This window comes from Lampris incognitus, chromosome 19 (assembly GCF_029633865.1).
Source record: "Lampris incognitus isolate fLamInc1 chromosome 19, fLamInc1.hap2, whole genome shotgun sequence".
NCBI lineage: Eukaryota > Metazoa > Chordata > Actinopteri > Lampriformes > Lampridae > Lampris > Lampris incognitus.
This window is the reverse complement of record NC_079229.1, coordinates 22,920,173-22,939,327: the sequence shown is the minus strand read 5'-3', so window position 1 is coordinate 22,939,327 and position 19,155 is coordinate 22,920,173. Positions and strand designations below refer to the sequence as shown.

General features: G+C 42.2%; 1 protein-coding gene across 1 annotated transcript in view; it reads right to left on the bottom strand.

Moving 5' to 3' along the window:
- The window catches only part of LOC130129539 (NEDD4-like E3 ubiquitin-protein ligase WWP1), a 57,717-nt gene that overhangs the window by 199 nt on the left and 38,363 nt on the right, over nt 1-19,155 (bottom strand). The window contains exons 9-24 of the mRNA XM_056299106.1: nt 18,335-18,758; nt 17,651-17,746; nt 16,685-16,859; nt 15,351-15,405; nt 14,964-15,048; nt 13,990-14,118; nt 11,360-11,432; nt 11,204-11,275; nt 10,840-10,928; nt 10,384-10,543; nt 9,897-10,030; nt 8,673-8,813; nt 4,066-4,186; nt 3,503-3,607; nt 3,142-3,238; nt 2,931-3,003 (exon numbers count right to left, since the gene is read on the bottom strand). Of these exons, the coding sequence (XP_056155081.1) occupies nt 2,931-3,003; nt 3,142-3,238; nt 3,503-3,607; nt 4,066-4,186; nt 8,673-8,813; nt 9,897-10,030; nt 10,384-10,543; nt 10,840-10,928; nt 11,204-11,275; nt 11,360-11,432; nt 13,990-14,118; nt 14,964-15,048; nt 15,351-15,405; nt 16,685-16,859; nt 17,651-17,746; nt 18,335-18,758 (2,029 nt within the window). The remainder of the gene's footprint in view (nt 1-2,930; nt 3,004-3,141; nt 3,239-3,502; nt 3,608-4,065; nt 4,187-8,672; nt 8,814-9,896; nt 10,031-10,383; nt 10,544-10,839; nt 10,929-11,203; nt 11,276-11,359; nt 11,433-13,989; nt 14,119-14,963; nt 15,049-15,350; nt 15,406-16,684; nt 16,860-17,650; nt 17,747-18,334; nt 18,759-19,155) is intronic.

Genomic DNA, 19,155 nt, shown 5'->3' with positions numbered 1-19,155 from the left:
CTAGAGACAAACAGGAGGGAAGAGATAGTGTAATGGTTAGACATCGGGAAACTGTTCTTTTTTTAGACACTATTAAGTGGAAACATTTTTGAACAATATCTAGGCCAAACAAGTGTGTGTGTGTGTGTACAGCTCATAAGTTTGGAATCACATGTCATTTAAGTAGTTCTTGCTATTTTATTCAATAATAGTGTTTTTAAATTATATGAAACAAGCACTAAAATTCATTTTATTCCCCCCCTTTTCTCCCCAATTGTATCCAGCCAATTACGCCACTCTTCTGAGGCATCCGGTCGTTGCTCCACCCCCTCTGCCAATCCGGGGAGGGCTGCAGACTACCACATGCCTCCTCTGATACATGTGGAGTCACAAGCTGCTTCTTTTCACCTGACAGTGCGGAGTTTCACCAGGGGGATGTAGCGCGTGGGAGGATCATACTATTCCCCCCAGCCCCCCCCCCCGAACAGGCGCCTCAACTGACCGACCAGAGGAGGCACTAGTGGAACAACCAAGACCCATACCCACATCGGGCTTCCCACCCGCAAACACGGCCAATTGTGTCTGCAGTGACGTCCGACCAAACCGGAGGTAACACGGGGATTCAAACCAGCGATCCCCATGTTGGTAGGCAACGGAAGAGACCGCTACACTACCCATACGCCATTAACATATATTTTAAGAAGTTTTTATTTTGTATTTCAGTATTTGGGGTCAAAAAAAGTTTCCAAATGAAAAACGCAGTTATTTATTTGAGTGATTTCTCATCAAAGTATCCACTGAGACTTAATCACTGCTTTGCAAATTTGGCATTTGGGATATTAATTTTGTTAAGGTGTTGCCAATGGATTTGCATGTGGACTGCAATATTTCCCATAGGTGTGTCTTTGAAGATGGGCACACTTCACGATCTTTACGACCCAGATGATCCCACAACGACTTTATGAGGTTTACGTCAGGTGATTGAGCTGGCCACTCCATATTTTGCATTTGCCCCTCATGTTCTTTCCTTTCCAGAAAGTCCCTGCAGAGTTTGGATCTATGTTTTGGGTCGATGTCTTTCTGTAACACAAAGTTTATGCCATTTAATCTTCGTCCTGAGGGTATTGCGTGTTTGGACGGAATCTTTTTTCAAAATCCCATCAATTTTGGCGTTCAAGTAGCATAGCGGTCTATTCCGTTGCCTACCAACACGGGGATCACCGGGTCGAATCCCCATGTTACCTCCGGCTTGGTCGGGCGTCCCTACAGACACAATTGGCTGTGTCTGCGGGTGGGAAGCCGGATGTGGGTGTGTGTCCTGGTCGCTGCACTAGCGCCTCCCCTGGTCGGTCGGGGTGCCTGTTCAAGGGGGAGGGGGAACTGGGGGGAATAGCATGATCCTCCCATGCGCTACGTCCCCCTGGTGAAACTCCTCATTGTCAGGTGAAAAGAGTGGCTGGTGATTCCACGTGTATAGGAGGAGGCGTGTGGTAGTATGCAGCCCGCTCCGGATCGGCAGAGGAGGTTGAGCAGTGACCGGGACGGCTCGGAAGAGTGCAGTAATTGGCCAAATGCAATTGGGGAGAAAATCCAAATAAAAAATAAATAAATCCCACCAATTTTGAAGAGGTCTCCCATTCCAGCAAAGCTAAAGCAACCCCAGATCATGACTGAACCACCACCATACTTGACAGTGGACACTACACATGCTGGCATCATCTTTTCTTCAGTTCTAATCACAAAAAGTCAACGGTTGGATCCAAAGATTTCAAACTTCGATTCATCAGTCCAGAGTACTTTTTATCAGTTTTCTGGTGTCCAATGTCTATGCCTCCGAGCTCGGGCCAACCTTTTCTTTTTATTTTGAAATTTAATAATAGTTTTCTGGAAGCCACATGCCCATGTAATCCAGCTTGTGGCATTTTACAGTTGCCACTGACAGGAATTTCTCTGTTTATGTTGAAATCTGCACAGGTTGTAGGTGCTGTAAGCCTTCAATTCTTCTTACTAGTGAGTGTCAATCTCTTATCTTCTGATTTTGTTTCCTGATGTCTTCCTACTCTTGGCCTGCCCTTTATACTGCCAGTCTGCTTGAACCTTTGAATGGTGCTTTGCATTTTCTTGTATGAAACCTTGACCTTTTTTGCAATGACTCTCATGGCCTTCTTTATAGAGTGACAATAGCACTTCTGTTTTAAAGAATTTTTTTTTCTTGCCATAATTAAGGTATGATCCCTTGTCAACATTGCACAACTCACCTCTATCTCCAAGTGGTTATCTAACGGCTCTCACTCGTTACCCATCGATTTATAGATAACCCCAGAGAATTCTGGGGAGTTTCTAGAGCATTAGGGTATAATCTATCCATTATCCAAACCACTTATCCTGCTCAGAGTTGCGGGGATGCTGGAGCCTATCCCAGCAGTCATTAGGCGGCAGGCAAAGAGACACCCTGGACAGGCCATCACAGGCCATACGCACACACACACACACCCCCCAGGGACAATTTAGTATGGCCGATTCACCTGACCTACATGTCTTTGGACAGTGGGAAGAAATCGGAGCACCTGGAGGAAATCCACGCAGACGCAGGGAGAACATGCAAACTCCACACACAGGACGACCCCCAAGGTTGGACTACCCCGGGGCTCAAACCCAGGACCTTCTTACTGTGAGGCAACCGCGCTAACCACTGCGCCACCATGCCAGGGTATAATCTAGAATTTCCTAATAATCCCTGGAACCACTTACAGCTCTCTAAATGATTTGGAATAATTTACAACTCATGTAATGGGTGTAGACAATCATAAAATGTCTTAATTTTTTACAAAATTCTATCAAATTATTTTAAACCTATGTAGGTGCATAATACTAACAGACAGTACAATCGCTTTATAAATACATATGAAACAGAACTAGTTTTACATTACATATGTGAGCAGTTGTCTCACCATGTATGGCTCCGGGGAAGCCAGGTATCCTTCCCCACCTTCTCAATGCAGAACTTCTGGGGCCCATTACTCCCTTCACAGAAAAGGAGGAGGAATAGAACAGTATGTAGGTACCATGTGCAGTTTGTCTTTATATGTCCCTGTTTCGGCAGTATGCTCTGTGCCTTGTATGAAAACACTGTGTTCGTTATTCAGGGTCTTTAGCACCTACCCATGAGCTCGGCAAAGCCACCCAAGGGTAGCCTGCAGGTCCCCGTGACAAACTGCATGAGCCGCAGGCGCACCTCATTGTCTACCTCCTTCACCAGCTGCAGGGGGAGACAGAGACAACACAGACTCATCAGTTCCCATTTAATGCGGCTATCGCAAATTTTCCATTATCATCAACAGAGGCTACAAACCTAACACTGCATCAATATCAAGCATACAGTAATACACAGGAGGTTCTGTCAAGACATTCTGTTCCCTGCCTACTGCCTTCTGTTTTTATCGGTCCCTCTCTTGGTAAGGCAAACAGATGGGGTTTATGATCACACAGACTGTGTGTTTATGTTTGTGTGTTAGCTCTGTACCTGCCAGAACCAGATGATCTGTTTGCTGTTCCTTGTGTAGTGGCGGTAGACTGTGTTCCTCTGCCAGTCCTGCAAGTCCACCTCCTGCATGCCGCATAACATCACCTGAAAACCAGGAGCATATGCACAAAGTGGGGTCATCGGCACAGCAAACACACATTGAACAAACAAACACAAAAGCAACTGAGCACTTACATTATGTTACTACACCTGCATGAGGAATTCTCACACAAAGGTAGAGAAGATTAAAACTATAAACTGCCATTCTGCAAACACTCATGTACATTTACTTTTTTCCAAGTGATGGGGTTTTCCAGGAAGGTCAGTTAGGAGAAAATTCTATGATGATGGTCTACTAAAGAATAAAATGGTCTCTGGAGTGGTAGAAAAGATTAAAATAAACATAACAGAGCCATGACAAAGTATACAAAGGTCAGTGACAGACCCACACCACAAAAACAGACACACATGCGTGTGTGCACGTGCGCGCGCACGCACACACACACACACACACACACACACACACAAACATGAGGTGCCCCAACTAAAGGCATGCTACTCACCTCCAGTTCCTTCTCATCAAAGTATTGGAGCCATTGTAGAGGAACCACTTCATTGAATCCATCCAGGAAAGCCTTGGTCTGACCTTCAACCCCACGGGAGAACCTCCATTCTGCCATTAGACTGCAAGACCAGAAAGCGCAAACTGTCAGCTCTGCTAGATGAAATCATTCTGACTGGTATTCTTTTTTTGTCCTAAATGTTCACCCTTTCCACTGACCATAACTGTTTTTAATTTTTTAAACAGTAAATGCTTGTGTCTGTATAAAAGAGGCATTTTCCCCAGAATAACTTTCAACAACCTTGGCAGTAAAGTTGATTGTAATCATTTTTTTTAAGTATAGCTGGAGGGCACCTGCAAAAATGATCTGTGAAGATGCACTATAAAAAGCTCTCCATTATGGGAATGCAGCAGTCTTCAAAGGATGAGTTCAACATTTACATGAGGTCAATGTTTCTCCTAGACACATAACATATTATACACCATATTTAACAATCAACTTGGATGCTAAAGCCCCTCAATAAATATGCAAAAAATAAAAAACATTCCTGCAGCAATCCAATTCACCATTTTATTACCAAATAAATGTCAGAAAACTTTTGCTCTGCATGCATCTTGGCAAGCTGATAACCACTCACTTTAAAAAAAAAATTTTTTTTTACATCTGTTTATTGGTATTTTAGTTAAACAAAACAGTAAACCCTGTACACAAATTACAGATTACAAAAACAGTACAGGATATACATATATAGACACGTAAAAAACAATAGAATGTGTGCAATACAGTAAAAATATTAAGGTAGGAACAAAGCTGCTTTACATGGTGATTATTAACAACTCACATTAGGTATAACCTAGTTATTGGAGCAAAGACTTAAGAGGATATTTATTGCCTAGCCTTTAGATAATCCATGAAGGGTTGCCAAGTCTTACGGAATTTCTCAATGGAACCTCGTAAAGTGAATGAGTTTTTCCAGCTTAAGGTTCTGCATAACATCTTTGATCAACGTAGTGTAAGTGGGAGGCTATGCCTGTTTCCACGTTCAATAGAATTTGTGTGCTAAAAGGGTTATGAACCTTGCTGCAGTGGATATGAGTCCTCTAAGAGGACTGTCCTCTCCCAGTACCCCAAATACAGCCAACACTGGGTCAGGTTCTACCATGTGTCTGTCCCATGATATCAGATAAAGCTTTAAATACAGTGTTCCAAAAGGATAATTTTGGGCATAGCAGAACATGTGCCCCAATGAAGTACATGTTCATGAGGCACAAAGGAGCTATACTAGAATACATTTTAGAAAGCTTGACCTTTGAAAGATAGAGACGATGCAACACCCTCAACTGTATAAGACCATGCATGGTACATATAGCTGTTGAGTGCACACCCTCCTGTGCCCTTATCTTATAAATCGATATAATTTTGTTACCCCGTTTTTATGTTATATCCGTCTCTCACCAAGATGTGGGACTAATTTTTTTTTTTTTAACATGGTGATGCTGGTCACGCAGCTCGGGTCCTGGGCTGTTCCGGTGGCATCTGGACACTGCTTGGCATCCTCCTCATCATACTCTTAATATGCTTTATAATTCCATTATAATTCTGTTATCCTCTTTCAATGTTGTATTCTGTAAATTGTGTAAACACAACATCAATTGCACGTTGTCCGTCTTGGGAGAACGATCCCTCCTGTTGCTCTCCTTGAGGTTTCTTCCTAATTTTTCCTTCCTGTTAAAGGTTTTTTTTTTGGGGGGGGTGTACTTTATCCGATATGAGGGGTCTTAAGGACAGGATGTTGTGTTGTTGTAAAGCCCCTTGTGGCAAATTTGTAATTTGTGATATTGAGCTATACAAACAAAATTGACTTGACTTATCTATTGTTCCGTTGAGCCAATGCCCAAGTTCTCCTCCCAAGCGGATTTCAGAAAATCTAGGGACATATCTAATTGATCAGACATATAGTTATAGATATATGACATTACACCCCCCCAGGTGAAGTCCTCACTTTGAGTATATGAAGTGAGGAAACCGGCCACAAACAAAAAAAACTAGCTTAGTTTTGAGATAAAGATGCTACAAAAATAATGTTTGCTCTGAGAGAACAAGCCTGTCAGTGAGTGTGTCATAGCTTTGTGCAATGTACAGTGCATCCGGAAAGTATTCACACCCTTTCACTTTCCCCACATTTTGTTATGTTACAGCCTTATTCCAAAATGGATTAAATTCATTTTTTTCTCATCAATCTACACACAATACCCCATAATGACAAAGTGAAAAAGGTTTTGTAGAAATGTTTGCAAATTTATTAAAAATAAAAAACTAAAATATTGCATGTATATAAGTACTAGAAGAACCCCGCTACAATGTAGCGGTTTGGTTATCCACCCGTCTAAATCTCCCTCCTCTTCATCCTGCCAGCTAACCGCCTTCCCCCTGCCCCTAATCCCCCCCCACTCCAACTCCCTCCCCCAAATGCTCAGAATCATCTGAAATGCCGAGAAAAGTGGTTTTTAGCCATTTTTAGAAAATGTATATTTTGCATAATTATGCATAATTATTATAATTATTTTAATTTTCTGCTATTTTTCTGGTTCTCTCTGGAACAAAACCTACCACCTCCCCAAAAAATTAGGATCATAAGTGCATTTTTGCAAAAATGCATATATTTTGCATAATGCCAAAACATCTCAGAAATTTTTTTTATATAGGTGAAAAAAATCAAAGATGCTCAGAATCATCTGAAATGCCGTGAAAAGTGGTTTTTAGCCATTTTTCGAAAAATGCATATTTTGCATATTTATGCATATTTATGCATAATTTTAATTTTCTGCTATTTTTTATAGGTGCCCCTGATCATCCCCAATAACCTCCAAAAAGAATCAAGGCCCCAAGTGCTTTAGTTTGGCCGTTTATAGACTCTCACACAGACACACACCACACACCAGACACACTGTGAAAATACGGGAGTAGATTCACACCCTTTGCTATGACACTCAAAATTGAGCTCAGGTTCATCCTGTTTCCACTGATCATCCTTGAGATGTTTCTACATCTTGATTGGAGTCCACTTGTAGTAAATTCAATTGATTGGACATGATTTGCAAAGGCACACACCTGTTTATATAAGGTCCCACTGTTGACAGTGCATGTCAGAGCAGAAACCAAGCCATGAAGTCAAAGGAATTGTCTGTGGACCTCCGAGACAGGATTGTATCGAGGCACAGATCTGGGGAAGGGTACAAAAAAATTTCTACAGCTTTGAAGGTCCCGAAGAGCACAGTGGTCTCCATCATTCGTAAATGGAAGAAGTTTGGATCCACCAGGACTCTTCCTAGAGCTGGCCGCCCAGCCAAACTGAGCAATCGGGGGAGAAGGGCCTTGGTCAGGGAGGTGACCAAGAACCTGATGGTCACTCTGACAGAGCTCCAGCGTTCCTCTGTGGAGATGAGAGAACCTTCCAGAAGGACAACCATCTCTGCAGCACTCCACCAATCAGGCCTTTATGGTAGAGTGGCCAGACGGAAGCCTCTGCTCAGTAGAAGGCACATGACAGCTCGCTTGGAGTTTGCCAGAAAGCACCTAAAGGACTCTCAGACCATGCGAAACAAGATTCTCTGGTCTGATGAAACCAAGATTGAACTCTTTGGCCTGAATGCCAAACGTCACGTCTGGAGGAAACCAGGCACCTCTCATCAGCTTACTAATACCATCCCTACAGTGAAGCATGGTGGTGGCAGCGTCATGCTGTGGGGATGTTTTTCAGCGGCAGGAACTGGGAGACTAGTCAAGATCAAGGGAAAGATGAATGGAGCAAAGTACAGAGAGATCCTTGATGAAAACCTGCTCCAGAGCGCTCAGGACCTCAGACTGGGGCGAAGGTGTACCTTTCAATATGACAACGACCCTAAGCATACAGCCAAGACAACGAAGGAGTGGCTTCGCGACAAGTCTGTGAATGTCCTTGAGTGGCCCAGCCAGAGCCCAGACTTGAACCCCATTGAACATCTCTGGAAAGTCCTGAAAATAGCTGTGCAGCGACGCTCCCCATCTAACCTTACAGAGCTTGAGAGGATCTGCAGAGCAGAATGGGAGAAATACCCCAAATATAGGTGTGCCAAGCTTGTAGCTTCATACCCAAGAAGACTTGAGGCTGTAATTGCAGCCAAGGGTGCCTCAACCAAGTACTGAGTAAAGGGTGTGAATACTTACGTACATGCAATATTTCAGTTTTTTATTTTTAATAAATTTGCAAAAATTTCTACAAAACCTTTTTCGCTTTGTCAGTATGGGGTATTGTATATAGATTGATGAGAAAAAAAAAGGAATTTAATCCATTTTGGAATAAGGCTGTAACATAACAAAATGTGGGGAAAGTGAAGGGGTGTGAATACTTTCCAGATACACTGTAGTTATGAGTAAAAATCCAATTACAATTACAGAATTCCCCCCCCCCACACATGTAATATGCAAAACTTTTGAACAACAGAACCTCTGAAACAACTGTAAAACCATTCTTGCGTAGTTTCAAAACTAAAGCTAAAAGCTTTCAGATTGTGGCAGTTCCCCGTTCCTATTTGAGTAGTTTCCATGCTTCTGGGAAAGACCTGTACCTGATATACTCTTCCTTGTTCTCCTCAGTGACTAGGACATTGGCACCATCGGGTTTCAGGTCATGGGATGTGATCTTCCCCAGTATCTCCATGTCCACAGAGAAGTACATTTCCAAACCGCACTCTTCGATGTTATTATCCCTGAGGAGAGGAGAAAATCAGTGTTATAATGGTATCAAAATGGAAAGGGGATAGTACACCACTAAAATTTAATGTTTCAGTTTTTATGACAGTCTGACAGATGGACAGTTTAACAGTTAGCAGTGTTAAAAACAGCAGTGTCAAAAATGTAATAAAAATGTCCAAGAAAGTTGATTCAGTTCATCTGGATATGTAACGTTTATTAACAGATACGTTTCATCACTCATCTAAGGGACCTCTTCAGGCTAAACTGACTGCAGGTATCCCCACCCTTATAAACAATACAGTTGCATAATGACCGAAACCAACGATCTGTTTAGTAACAGAAATGGTTATCCAACTGACCAAAACACCCACAATATGAATTATTTCTGCACCTTGTATGGACGATAGGGTGGCCTGGTGGATGTATGAGACTATCCTGTAATTGAGAGGTCCCTGTATGGATTTCAAATTGATTTTACAATTTTATTGCTCACTTTTAAGGCTTTAAATGGTCTTGCTCCTACATACATTTCTGATTTATTGACCTGGTATATGCCCCCTCGACGATTAAGAGCAGCAGATGGAGCCCTGCTGGTTATTCCCAGGTCTCAGTTTGTTACAAATGATGACTGGACTTCTGCTGTTCGAGCCCCCACACAATGGACCTCTCTTGCTGTTGAACTAAGACAAACCAAGTCTCTAGCTTCTTTTAAATCTCGAGCCTTTTTTTTTACGAGATTTTACAATAGTTTGACATTATTCATAGTGTTTTTATTCTTATTCTTACTTTTATTTTTGCCTTGTTTGGTTTTATTTCTCCATAAAGCACTTTATAACAATGTTTTAGAAAAGTGCTATATAAATAAAAATATTATTATTATTCTCAAAACATCCACCTATCTTTCTGAAGTGTCCTTAAGCAAAAACACTATACCCTATCTGCACATTCATTGTATGTGGTTCTGGATATAAGCCTCATCTTTTGTTGTCATTTTGTGATTAGTGCCAATGCGTTTCAGCGAGGTTTAAGTGTGATGTCCCCCATTGTCCTGAGCAAAGCTACCAAACGGTTTTAGCCCACAGCAGTGACTGCTTTACCTGATCCAGATCAGGGAGTTGTAGAACTCGGGGTCTATGGACTCCAGATCTTTGAGGATGAGCTTCTTGTTTAGCATGCGCTTGTAGAAAGGGAGGGAAAAGCCTGTGTCGATGAACTTTCCGTGGAACAGCGCCTACAGTCAGAGAGGTGGACAGAAATATCATTCCAGTGTGGTGATCAATCTGAGAGAGTGCAAGAGAGAGGATGAGGGGAGAGGGGAAGTGCGTCAGAGGTAGGTCAACCAACTCTGACAGTGGAACGCCACTTTTTGCACCAATGTTGTCGATGTCAACATATGCATCTTTGTGTGTGTGTGTGGGGGGGGGGTGTCATTATGTCTTAGTCAGCATGTTGCTCTCCCTGACACAAAACTAACCTATTTGTATAAACATTAATGATGAGCAGATGTTTATGTGTGTGAGTGTGTGTTGGGCGAGAGGGGGTGGGGGTGATTTGGAGTGGGATGCATGCAGCATGTGGACTTGCCATGGCGATGAAGCGTCCTATGAAGCAGAAGTAGGAGAGGTGGTCAGGGTTGATGGTGGAGGCCGGGTTAATCTGTAGGCAGTAGTTGCTCTTGCCAGCGTACTCAAATAGACAATACATGGGATTCAGCACTTCGTGGGACAGCAGGAAGAACCACTCCCTGGATAGCGAGGGGTGAGGACAGAAAAATAGGAGAGGAAAGAAGGCAAAAAAAAATGAAATTAAACAAACAGGGCAAAGTGTGTGTGTGTGTGTGTGTGTGTGAGCGAGAGTGTGAGTGAGATGGGGGGGGGGGGGGACAAAATATGTGAAATGTGAAGAGACAAGGATGAATAGATAAAGATCGTGAAGAAGGCCAAAAGGAAGGAGACAGAATGGACATAATAATGCACTAGTACACACATATTGTAAGTACATTGTGCAGCATCTCCACGCATGTGTGTGTATGTGTCTTACCGAGCTAAACCGCCATAATCTAGCCCCTCTTCGCCTCTGAAGATGACATAGAGTCTCCTCCTCAAGTCATAGGGTTTCAGGGCCATAATCTGAACACAGAGGCATAACAAAAATGGATTATTGAGCAGTTAGATACAGCAATATTGTAGAACAAACATTTCCCTTGTGCACATGAAATAAACACTTGCTGGTCTAAGTTTCATTGCGGCGCATTACTGTGGGGTGTGCATGCCTGTAGATGCAGGTTGCACACAAAGCATACAGGGCTGTATGTTACTGCATGTACTATGAGTAGGAGTAGGACAGTCTGATGCCTATATGCACTGTACATGGGCACAGCACAGAGACCGAGCGGTTCTCTTACTTGCTGGAAAGAGTCTTCAAACAACGTCTGTCTGGAAACAGTGATCTTCACATGGCTGGGAAGAGCGTTGGACTAGAGACATAAAGGCAGAACACATATCAATAAAATTGGAAAAACCACTGAAATCCTTTAAATACGAATAGAAAAAAATGTTACCTGGCACAAGTAACGGAAATGGGCAAGCTTCCATCTGAAGCTGCGCTCGTACGCAATCTGAGGCCCCTTGGTGCTGAGGAGGGAAATGGAGTTCGAAGTTTAAAACAGCAGCTCAGAAGAAAAACTTCATTTTGTGAAAACTCTCCTTCACCGTCTCTGTAACTGCAAATCACAAGTTTTTATTCAACCTCAGCTGAAATATGCTTACATGACAACATCTAATACACCTTTAGCGTCAAAAGTGCTGGCAAAAACCAGTTCCAACCATTCCCCACAAAATTTTTGTTTTAAGCTTTCCATATGGGTTTTACAAATAAAACAAGCTCTAGATATAAGCGTAAAATGACTGACAAAGGAAAAATCAAACATACACAAGTGCTATTGTGGCTAGTTAAACATGTATCGTGTGGGGTTAGGCACTATCCCCCGTCTCTTATGACTGTTCAGGGGTCGATTTTAAGGAAAATTTCTAGTTGTACATGGGGCAACCGAGAGGTGATTTTAGGGTCGTCCCTCAAGAGTTGACATTGTCTCACATAAAACTACTCGCCCCTAAAAGCTGAACAAACACGTAGTAACAGCTACTACTTTTTAAGAGAGTGCAAATATGTCATGATCTGATGATGAATATAGCTAACTGTGCTCCTACTATTGTGTGTCAATAGCTTTGTTTTTAATCATCTAAAGTCCTAGTGTTCCTTCTTGATTGTCCCATAAAAATTCCAGTTGTCAGAGATAACCAGACTACGGTAAAACCCGAGCCCTGCTGATCTACCAAAAACTGTCAAATACAGTGGACATCCCTGTTAAAATGGTAGGTTTTTGTGATGTAAAAAAAGAAAGAAAAGCAAGATAAATCATGTCAGAACTTTTTCCACCTTTAATGTGAAATAGCAACCAATAAAATTCAAGTGAAAAACAATGAAATATTTTAGGGGGAAAAATAAATAAATTTAATATAACCTGGTTGCGTAAGTACATATGAAACTGATTGTTGGTTTCGGTCGTTATGCCACTGTATTGTTTATAAGGGTGGGGATACCTGCAGTCGGTTGAGACTGAAGAGGTCACTTAGATGAGTGATGAAATGTTTCTCTCAATAAACGTTGTGTCCAGGTGATCTGATTCAACTTTCTGTGTTTCCTTACCTGGATTATTGAGCATGCATAAAGACATGGTTGCGTAAGTGTGCACACCTCTAAACTAATACTTTGTTGAAGCACCTTTTGATTTTATTACATCATTCAGTCTTTTTGGGCAAGAGTATCAGCTAGGCAATATTTTCCCACTCTTCTTTGAAAAAACGTTCTACAGCCATCAAATGCGAAGTCATCTCCTGTGCACAGCCCTCTTCAGGTCACCCCACAGATTTTCAACTGGATTCAGGTCTTCTTTTGGTGAAGGCATTCCTTTGTTGGTTCAGATGTATGCTTTGGGTTGTTCTCGTGCTGAAAGGTGAAATTTCTCTTCATCTTTCTAGCAGACGCCATAAGATTTTGTGCCAAAATCGATGGGTATTGAGAGCCATTTATCATTCCCTCCACCTTGTCAAAAGCCCCAGTTCCAGCTGAAGAAAAGCACCCCAAAGCATGATGCTGCCACCACCACCATGGTTCACCATGGGTATGGTGTTCTTTTAGTGATGTGCTGTGTTGTTTTTGCACCAAACATATTTTTTGGAATTATGGCTAAACAGTTCAACCTTGATCTCATCAGACCACAACACATTTTTTTCTTACATGGTTTTGGGAGACTGTCTGCATCTTTTTGCAAAATTCAGCCAGGCTTGGATGTTTTTGTTTTTTCATGAGAAAAGGCTTCCATCTTGTCACCCTACTCCATGGCCTAGACATGAAGAATAAAGGAGATTGTTGTCACATGTAGGGAGCAACCAGTACTTGCCAGTAATTCCTGCAACTCCTTTAATGTTGCCGTAGGTCTCTTGGCAGCCTCCTTTCCCAGTTTTCTCCTAGTCTTCTCATCAATTTTGGAGGGATGTCCTGTTCTTGGTAATGTCCCTTTTGTGCCATATTTTTTCTATTCGTCGATGATTGTCTTTACTGTGTTCCATGGTACATACTATATCAAATGCCTTTGAAATTCTTCTGTACCCATCTCCTGATTGATACCTCTCAACAATGAGATCTTGTTCATGCTTGGTAAGCTCTTTGTGGACCCATGGCTTTTGCAGTTGGACGCAACCAAGAAGATGTCAGGAAAATCCTACAGGAACAGCTGAACTTATTTGGGGTTAATCACAGTCACTTTAATTGAAGGTAGGTGTATAACTAAATATTTAACATGAGTTTCAATATAATTGGTTAATTCTGAACACAGCCACATCCCCAATTAAAAAGGGTATGCACACTTATGCAACCAGGTTATTGTAAAGTTTTGTATTTTCCTTTTTTCCCCTAAACTGTGTAATTGTTTTTCGCTTTACTTTTATAGGTTGCAATTTCACATTAAGGGTGGAAAAAGTTCTGACATGATTTATCATGGTTTCATTTTTTTACATCACAAAAACCTGCCATTTTAAACAGGGGTCTGTAGACTTTTTACATTCACTGTAAGTTAATAAGCAAAAAGATATAGAAAACCGTTCTTTTCTTTTTTGTATGTGTTCTTACACTGAGGACTTTCCAGTGCGTGGATCACTGAAGGTGGTGGTTCGAGTGTTGTGATCCACAAAGTACCGGACCCCTTCCCTTGTGTACCGTATTTCCCAGCCCTCAGGCAGAGGGTCCTCGTTCTGTAGCCTAGAGAGAGAGGGACACACACACACACACACACACACACACACCCACACCCACACAAAGGACAAAAGAAGAAATACGAAGAAGGACTTTAGGATGATAATAGCCCTGCCGTGAAGCTTTTCACATTCAGTAAACATCAGATTCTCCTGCATAAGCATGGCACTGCCTAAAGTTTAACACCACAAGAAATGAAAAATGTCTTTTCCTCCATTTTACCCCTTTCATCTGCACCGAGTTCTCATCTGTCTAACATTATGTGCTAAAAAATTCACAAAAAAAATCATTTGCTTGTAAAGAATCCAGTTTTCTCTTACTGGAAAATGCATCAAATTCATAGTTAGATCTCTTTGCAAGTGTGGGTGGGCATCAATAAAAATGTCTGGTAGTAATATGATCTGAATCCCTCCACCCCTCCCCAACCTTATAAAAATCAAAATGTGTTCATTTGTACTCTTGCAGTTGCATCTTCGGCTATTCACACCAACAAAAAAAAACCTTTCCTTTGCCCAAACTCCATGGCTAAAAAAACAATGGTTGGAGTTCATTCACTTCAAGGAGGGAGGCATTTTTGAAAATTCTCTTTACCAACTATGTACTGGTCATGATGGGTGTTCATTAGATTTTTTTCCCTGAAGGAAACAGCAGTCCCAATCGGTGTACATGGAGTAACAGTAGAACATCAGTCAAACTGACCGCCTGTCCCTCATTAAATCTCAACCCAATGGCCTGTTTCTTTTGGAAATGTGTCATATCGCAGAAGCTCGAAATGCTCTAAATATCTTTCATGTGGTCCTTCAATAACAGCCATGAACCTCTTACTGAGGTGTCTGTACAGCTGAGCTCACCCTTGTGTTCGAGGGTCTTCCCACTGCGTTGTCTTAGTGTTGTGGTTTACAAAGTACACTCGATCATTGGAGTCTACGCGCCTCTCTGGAAGCATATACACACAGAAAGAAAGCAGTGGCTTAACACTCAAGTAGACACCTAGACGTACTGTGGGGCAGTCCAAGTAAGAAAATTTTCAGTGCTGATTCAAACACAGGGCTATTTCAAAGTTATTGCTGGTCTTTGTGCACAGCAGGTAGCGGCAGCACATTAAACAGAAGTCCTATACAACAGTTAGGTAACAAAACAGGTGCCTATCGATATTATTTAGACACATGGAAAAAAGAAAACCTAGCTAAATGCTTATTGTATTAAATGAGCAAGTCAAGTGGAAGAGTTGAACTTACCCCAACCAGGTGGCAGTGGGCCCAGAGGATCATTCTCAGCAGACATCATGGAAGCCTGAAAAAGAGGGATGCACATGTGGACATCCATTCAGGTTTACCAGGGACGGACAGTCACAAATTCTGGTCAGCGGTATTACCAATTTGTACAAAAAGGAAAAGTGAAATAAAGGAAACAGAGAGCAGATTCCTAAACTAAGATGAGTTGAAAACAGATTTAAAAAAAACAGAATGTGGTAAATGCCATAAATGGAAAAATAATAATTAAAATACACTGGCTTTGTTGCTGACTAAGAGGCAGACAGCCTGCCTCACTGGTTGGCTTGTGCTGAATACAGTTCAACTTTTGTTTCCGTCTTTTGACTTGTGTTGTAAGCTAATCATCAAGGAAAATGACATCACAGCTCAGATCAAAAACTAAAGAGGGGCCCTCACAAAGACCACCAGATTAGGGGAGTGCCCTGGGAGGAAGGAAGTGAACAGGTAAAAACTGGCACGTGCATGATTTGTGTTTTGACTTGGCAGGAATCTCACCATTGTGCCAACTGAGCAGAGCTAGATGAGAAAGTCTAGTCCATTAGGGTGGCTATATTTGTGAAAAAGCTGTACACATAGATTTAGCATGTGGGGTGAAAGGGACATAAGCTTTGGCTTTCATAATGTCTAGGCTCCACAGTTGTTTGGCACCACAGAGCAGGGGCATATAATTTTAAAGCTAATCAGAGTGATAATATTGACCAAGACCTTCCTGTCTGGAAGAGAACATCAAAACCTGCTTTCAGATTCCGTTAAAGACAATGCAACTGAGGAAGGTCACGAAAAAATAGAGGGCTTTGAAGGAAACTGTATACTTTTACTACAGCTGGTTAAAGGCGGTGGGATCAGGTGATTAAATGTGGTAGAGTGTTCATGTTGCTCTTCTGGTCAAACTTCAGACAGCCAGTAATTAATAGCATAAGGATTTTAAAGGACTGCTGTAAAATAGTGGAAAAGCAATTGCTTATTGGCATATCCCTCAAAGACAGATATGACACTATAGACTTCATCAGTCCAGTTGGAGTCAGAGGAAATTATCATTAGTGAGCCCCTGGAAAAGGCTACGGTTTCAGAAAAATAAACACTGTCTAAAATCAAAGAAATACCCACAAAGGTATTTTTTATAAAGATGGTTTATAAGTCAAAAGGTGGCTTTTAAATCAAATGAACCATAAAGGGACAACAACCTGAAACTGATTAAAGTAAGGTCAAACTTTAAAAGTCTGTCATGCCTTGGAAAGAAGCACCAAGTCAAACAAGAATGATTTTGAAAGGGATACAAAAAGGGGTCCGTTCCTTACAGAGTAGAGGTATCTCTGGTTGAACTGGTGCATAGCTCCTTGCAACTGGCTGCGCTGGCTCTGCCACTGCTCAAAATTGCGAACAGACTCCATAGTGGGCCGCTGCCATGTGGTGGTGCGGGTATTGTGGTCAACATAGTAGATCCTGCCCCGGTCATCCACACGACGCTCCCAACTGGACAGAGACAGAAAGACGGGGACACAGAATGAGAAAGATAGAAGGGATGAAAAAGAGAGCGAGAGAGAGAGAGCAAGAGAGAATGCCAAGTGGAGTGAGGTAGGAAGTACAAGCAATTAGAAAAATAAAATACAAGTTGGTAGGCAAATGGATGAGGCAGCAAAGCAAGGCACCGGATCATACTACAATCACTCTACAATTCATATCGACTGCTTGGGTGGGTGGCCAGACTTGTCCACTGGAAACAAAAGATAAGAACTGGATACTTTAACTCAACCTAAAAAGGGGAATGTCTTTTGTTGATATAAGAGATTTGGAGACACTTTTCCCCAAAATAACATTTGGTGGTGAAATGCACATCACAGTTGATGTGCATCTCCAAATCATAGAAAACCAAAAAGCAATGGCTGCTTTGTAAATGAGTGAAAGACATGGAGGGAGTAAAAGGACTTGGAAGTAGATTCTCTGCAAGCCAAGTCTTGAAATGATTAATTTTGAAAAACTGGCTATGCGATAGTAGCAAGGAGAAGCAAACAAGGGCAATGAAATGAAAATGAGAAGCGACATCTTCTCAAAAAGCATCGCGACCAATCATGTATCATGTTAGACCTTGACAAGGGAGCTGGTTGCCAAAGCAATGGTTAGTATGAACCTTTACTGACAAACTAGATTAACTCCATTTCGAATTACATAACATCAAAATAGGAAAGAATAAATTTTATTTAAAATGGCAAATAAAGCAGTATTCTTTGTGTGTGTGTATGAGTGAGTGAGTGAATGGGGCTGACCCTGGTGGTAGTGGTTGTGGTCTCTCCCAGGTGGTAGTCCTGGTGTTGTGGTCAACATAGTATGTTCTTCCATGGGGGTCTTTTCTCTGTTCCCACCTGCAAGATGTAACATGCACGCACGCACACGCACACGTACACGTACGAAAAGTGGTGAAGTCATTGGTTAACCAAACAACCCAACGTTATAGTAGCGCTGACATGATCTTAAAGGAATTTTAACACAAAAAAAGGCAAATACAGATAGATCTGGTGGAGGCTGGTTTGTCTGATAGTCTGCCAGATACTTGGCAGCTGACCAATCAGAAAGTCAGTTCAATTTCTTATTTTCTACTTGTGCAGCTATTACAATATCTAGATAACGGTCTATTAGAACACCACCAAAACTTGACAATCTAATGAATACAATTTACAGTGTCCTGTTTTGATTGAAGTCTCTCACATTAATTTTGCTGTATCTGTCTTATTTTGAGTAAGAATTCCTAGTCTCAGCAAATTATAAATTTAACATATGATTGCCAGAAGCAATGTGAAAAGTTTGGCCAAATCTTGTTCTTAGGTTATAGAACCAGATGTATTACTTTTTAGTGACTAGACAAATTCTCTAGTTCTCTTTCCCTAGTTACAACTTTGCCTTGCCTTTTTTTTAACCCCCCCCCCCCCCAATCGATCCCAGTGACATTTTACCCTGGTGGCAGGGGGTCTGAGGATGTAGCGCTGGGGGCCTGCTGCCTGGGCTTGGCCCCATCTGTGGTTGTTGCTCCAGAACTACTACCACTTCCACTGCAAGGTCCACCTCCTGATGCCGCAGCCTCTCCAGGTGCTGGAGAGGAGGAGGATGAGGAGGCCGAGACAGTGGTGGCTGCTTGTGCTGGGGAGTTGGAAGTGGAAGGAGGAGGAAGAGCAGTAGCACCATCATTAGGCTTAGCAGCAGAAGTGGAGGCCAAAGTGGAGGAGGTTGTGAGGGCTGGGGTTGTGCTTTCCGTCACCATCTCAGAGTCCAGTGGGGCAGCATCTTGGCTACATTCCTCGTGGTCATCTGCAGGGGGCAGCACATCATCTGCAATGAAGGGGGAGGCGCCAAGAGCAGCAGCACTGGTCTCTCCATTGACTGCAAGCAAGAGGGGGGGTGAGAGAGAGAGAGAGAGAGAGAGAGAGAGAGAGAGAGAGAGAGAGAGAGAGAGAGAGAGAGAGAGAGAGAGAGAGAGAGAGAGAGAGAGAGAGAGAGAGAGAGAGAGAGAGAGAGAGAGAGAGAGAGAGAGAGAGAGAGAGAGAGAGAGAGAGAGAGAGAATAAACCACATGTAGAAAGGGAGCATAAAACAGTCGAGTCCCTCAGCTCCAAATGCTGGTGTGGAAAAAAACACTGTACACCCAAACTTACTGCAGCAGATTGCCGTTTCCCTGAGCCAGTACTTTGGTGTACACGTGGAGAATGTTCTCCAGTCAGATTCAGTTTGTCTAGTCCATGCGCTTATCACTGCCCCCTTTACCCTGCCATGCACACTGT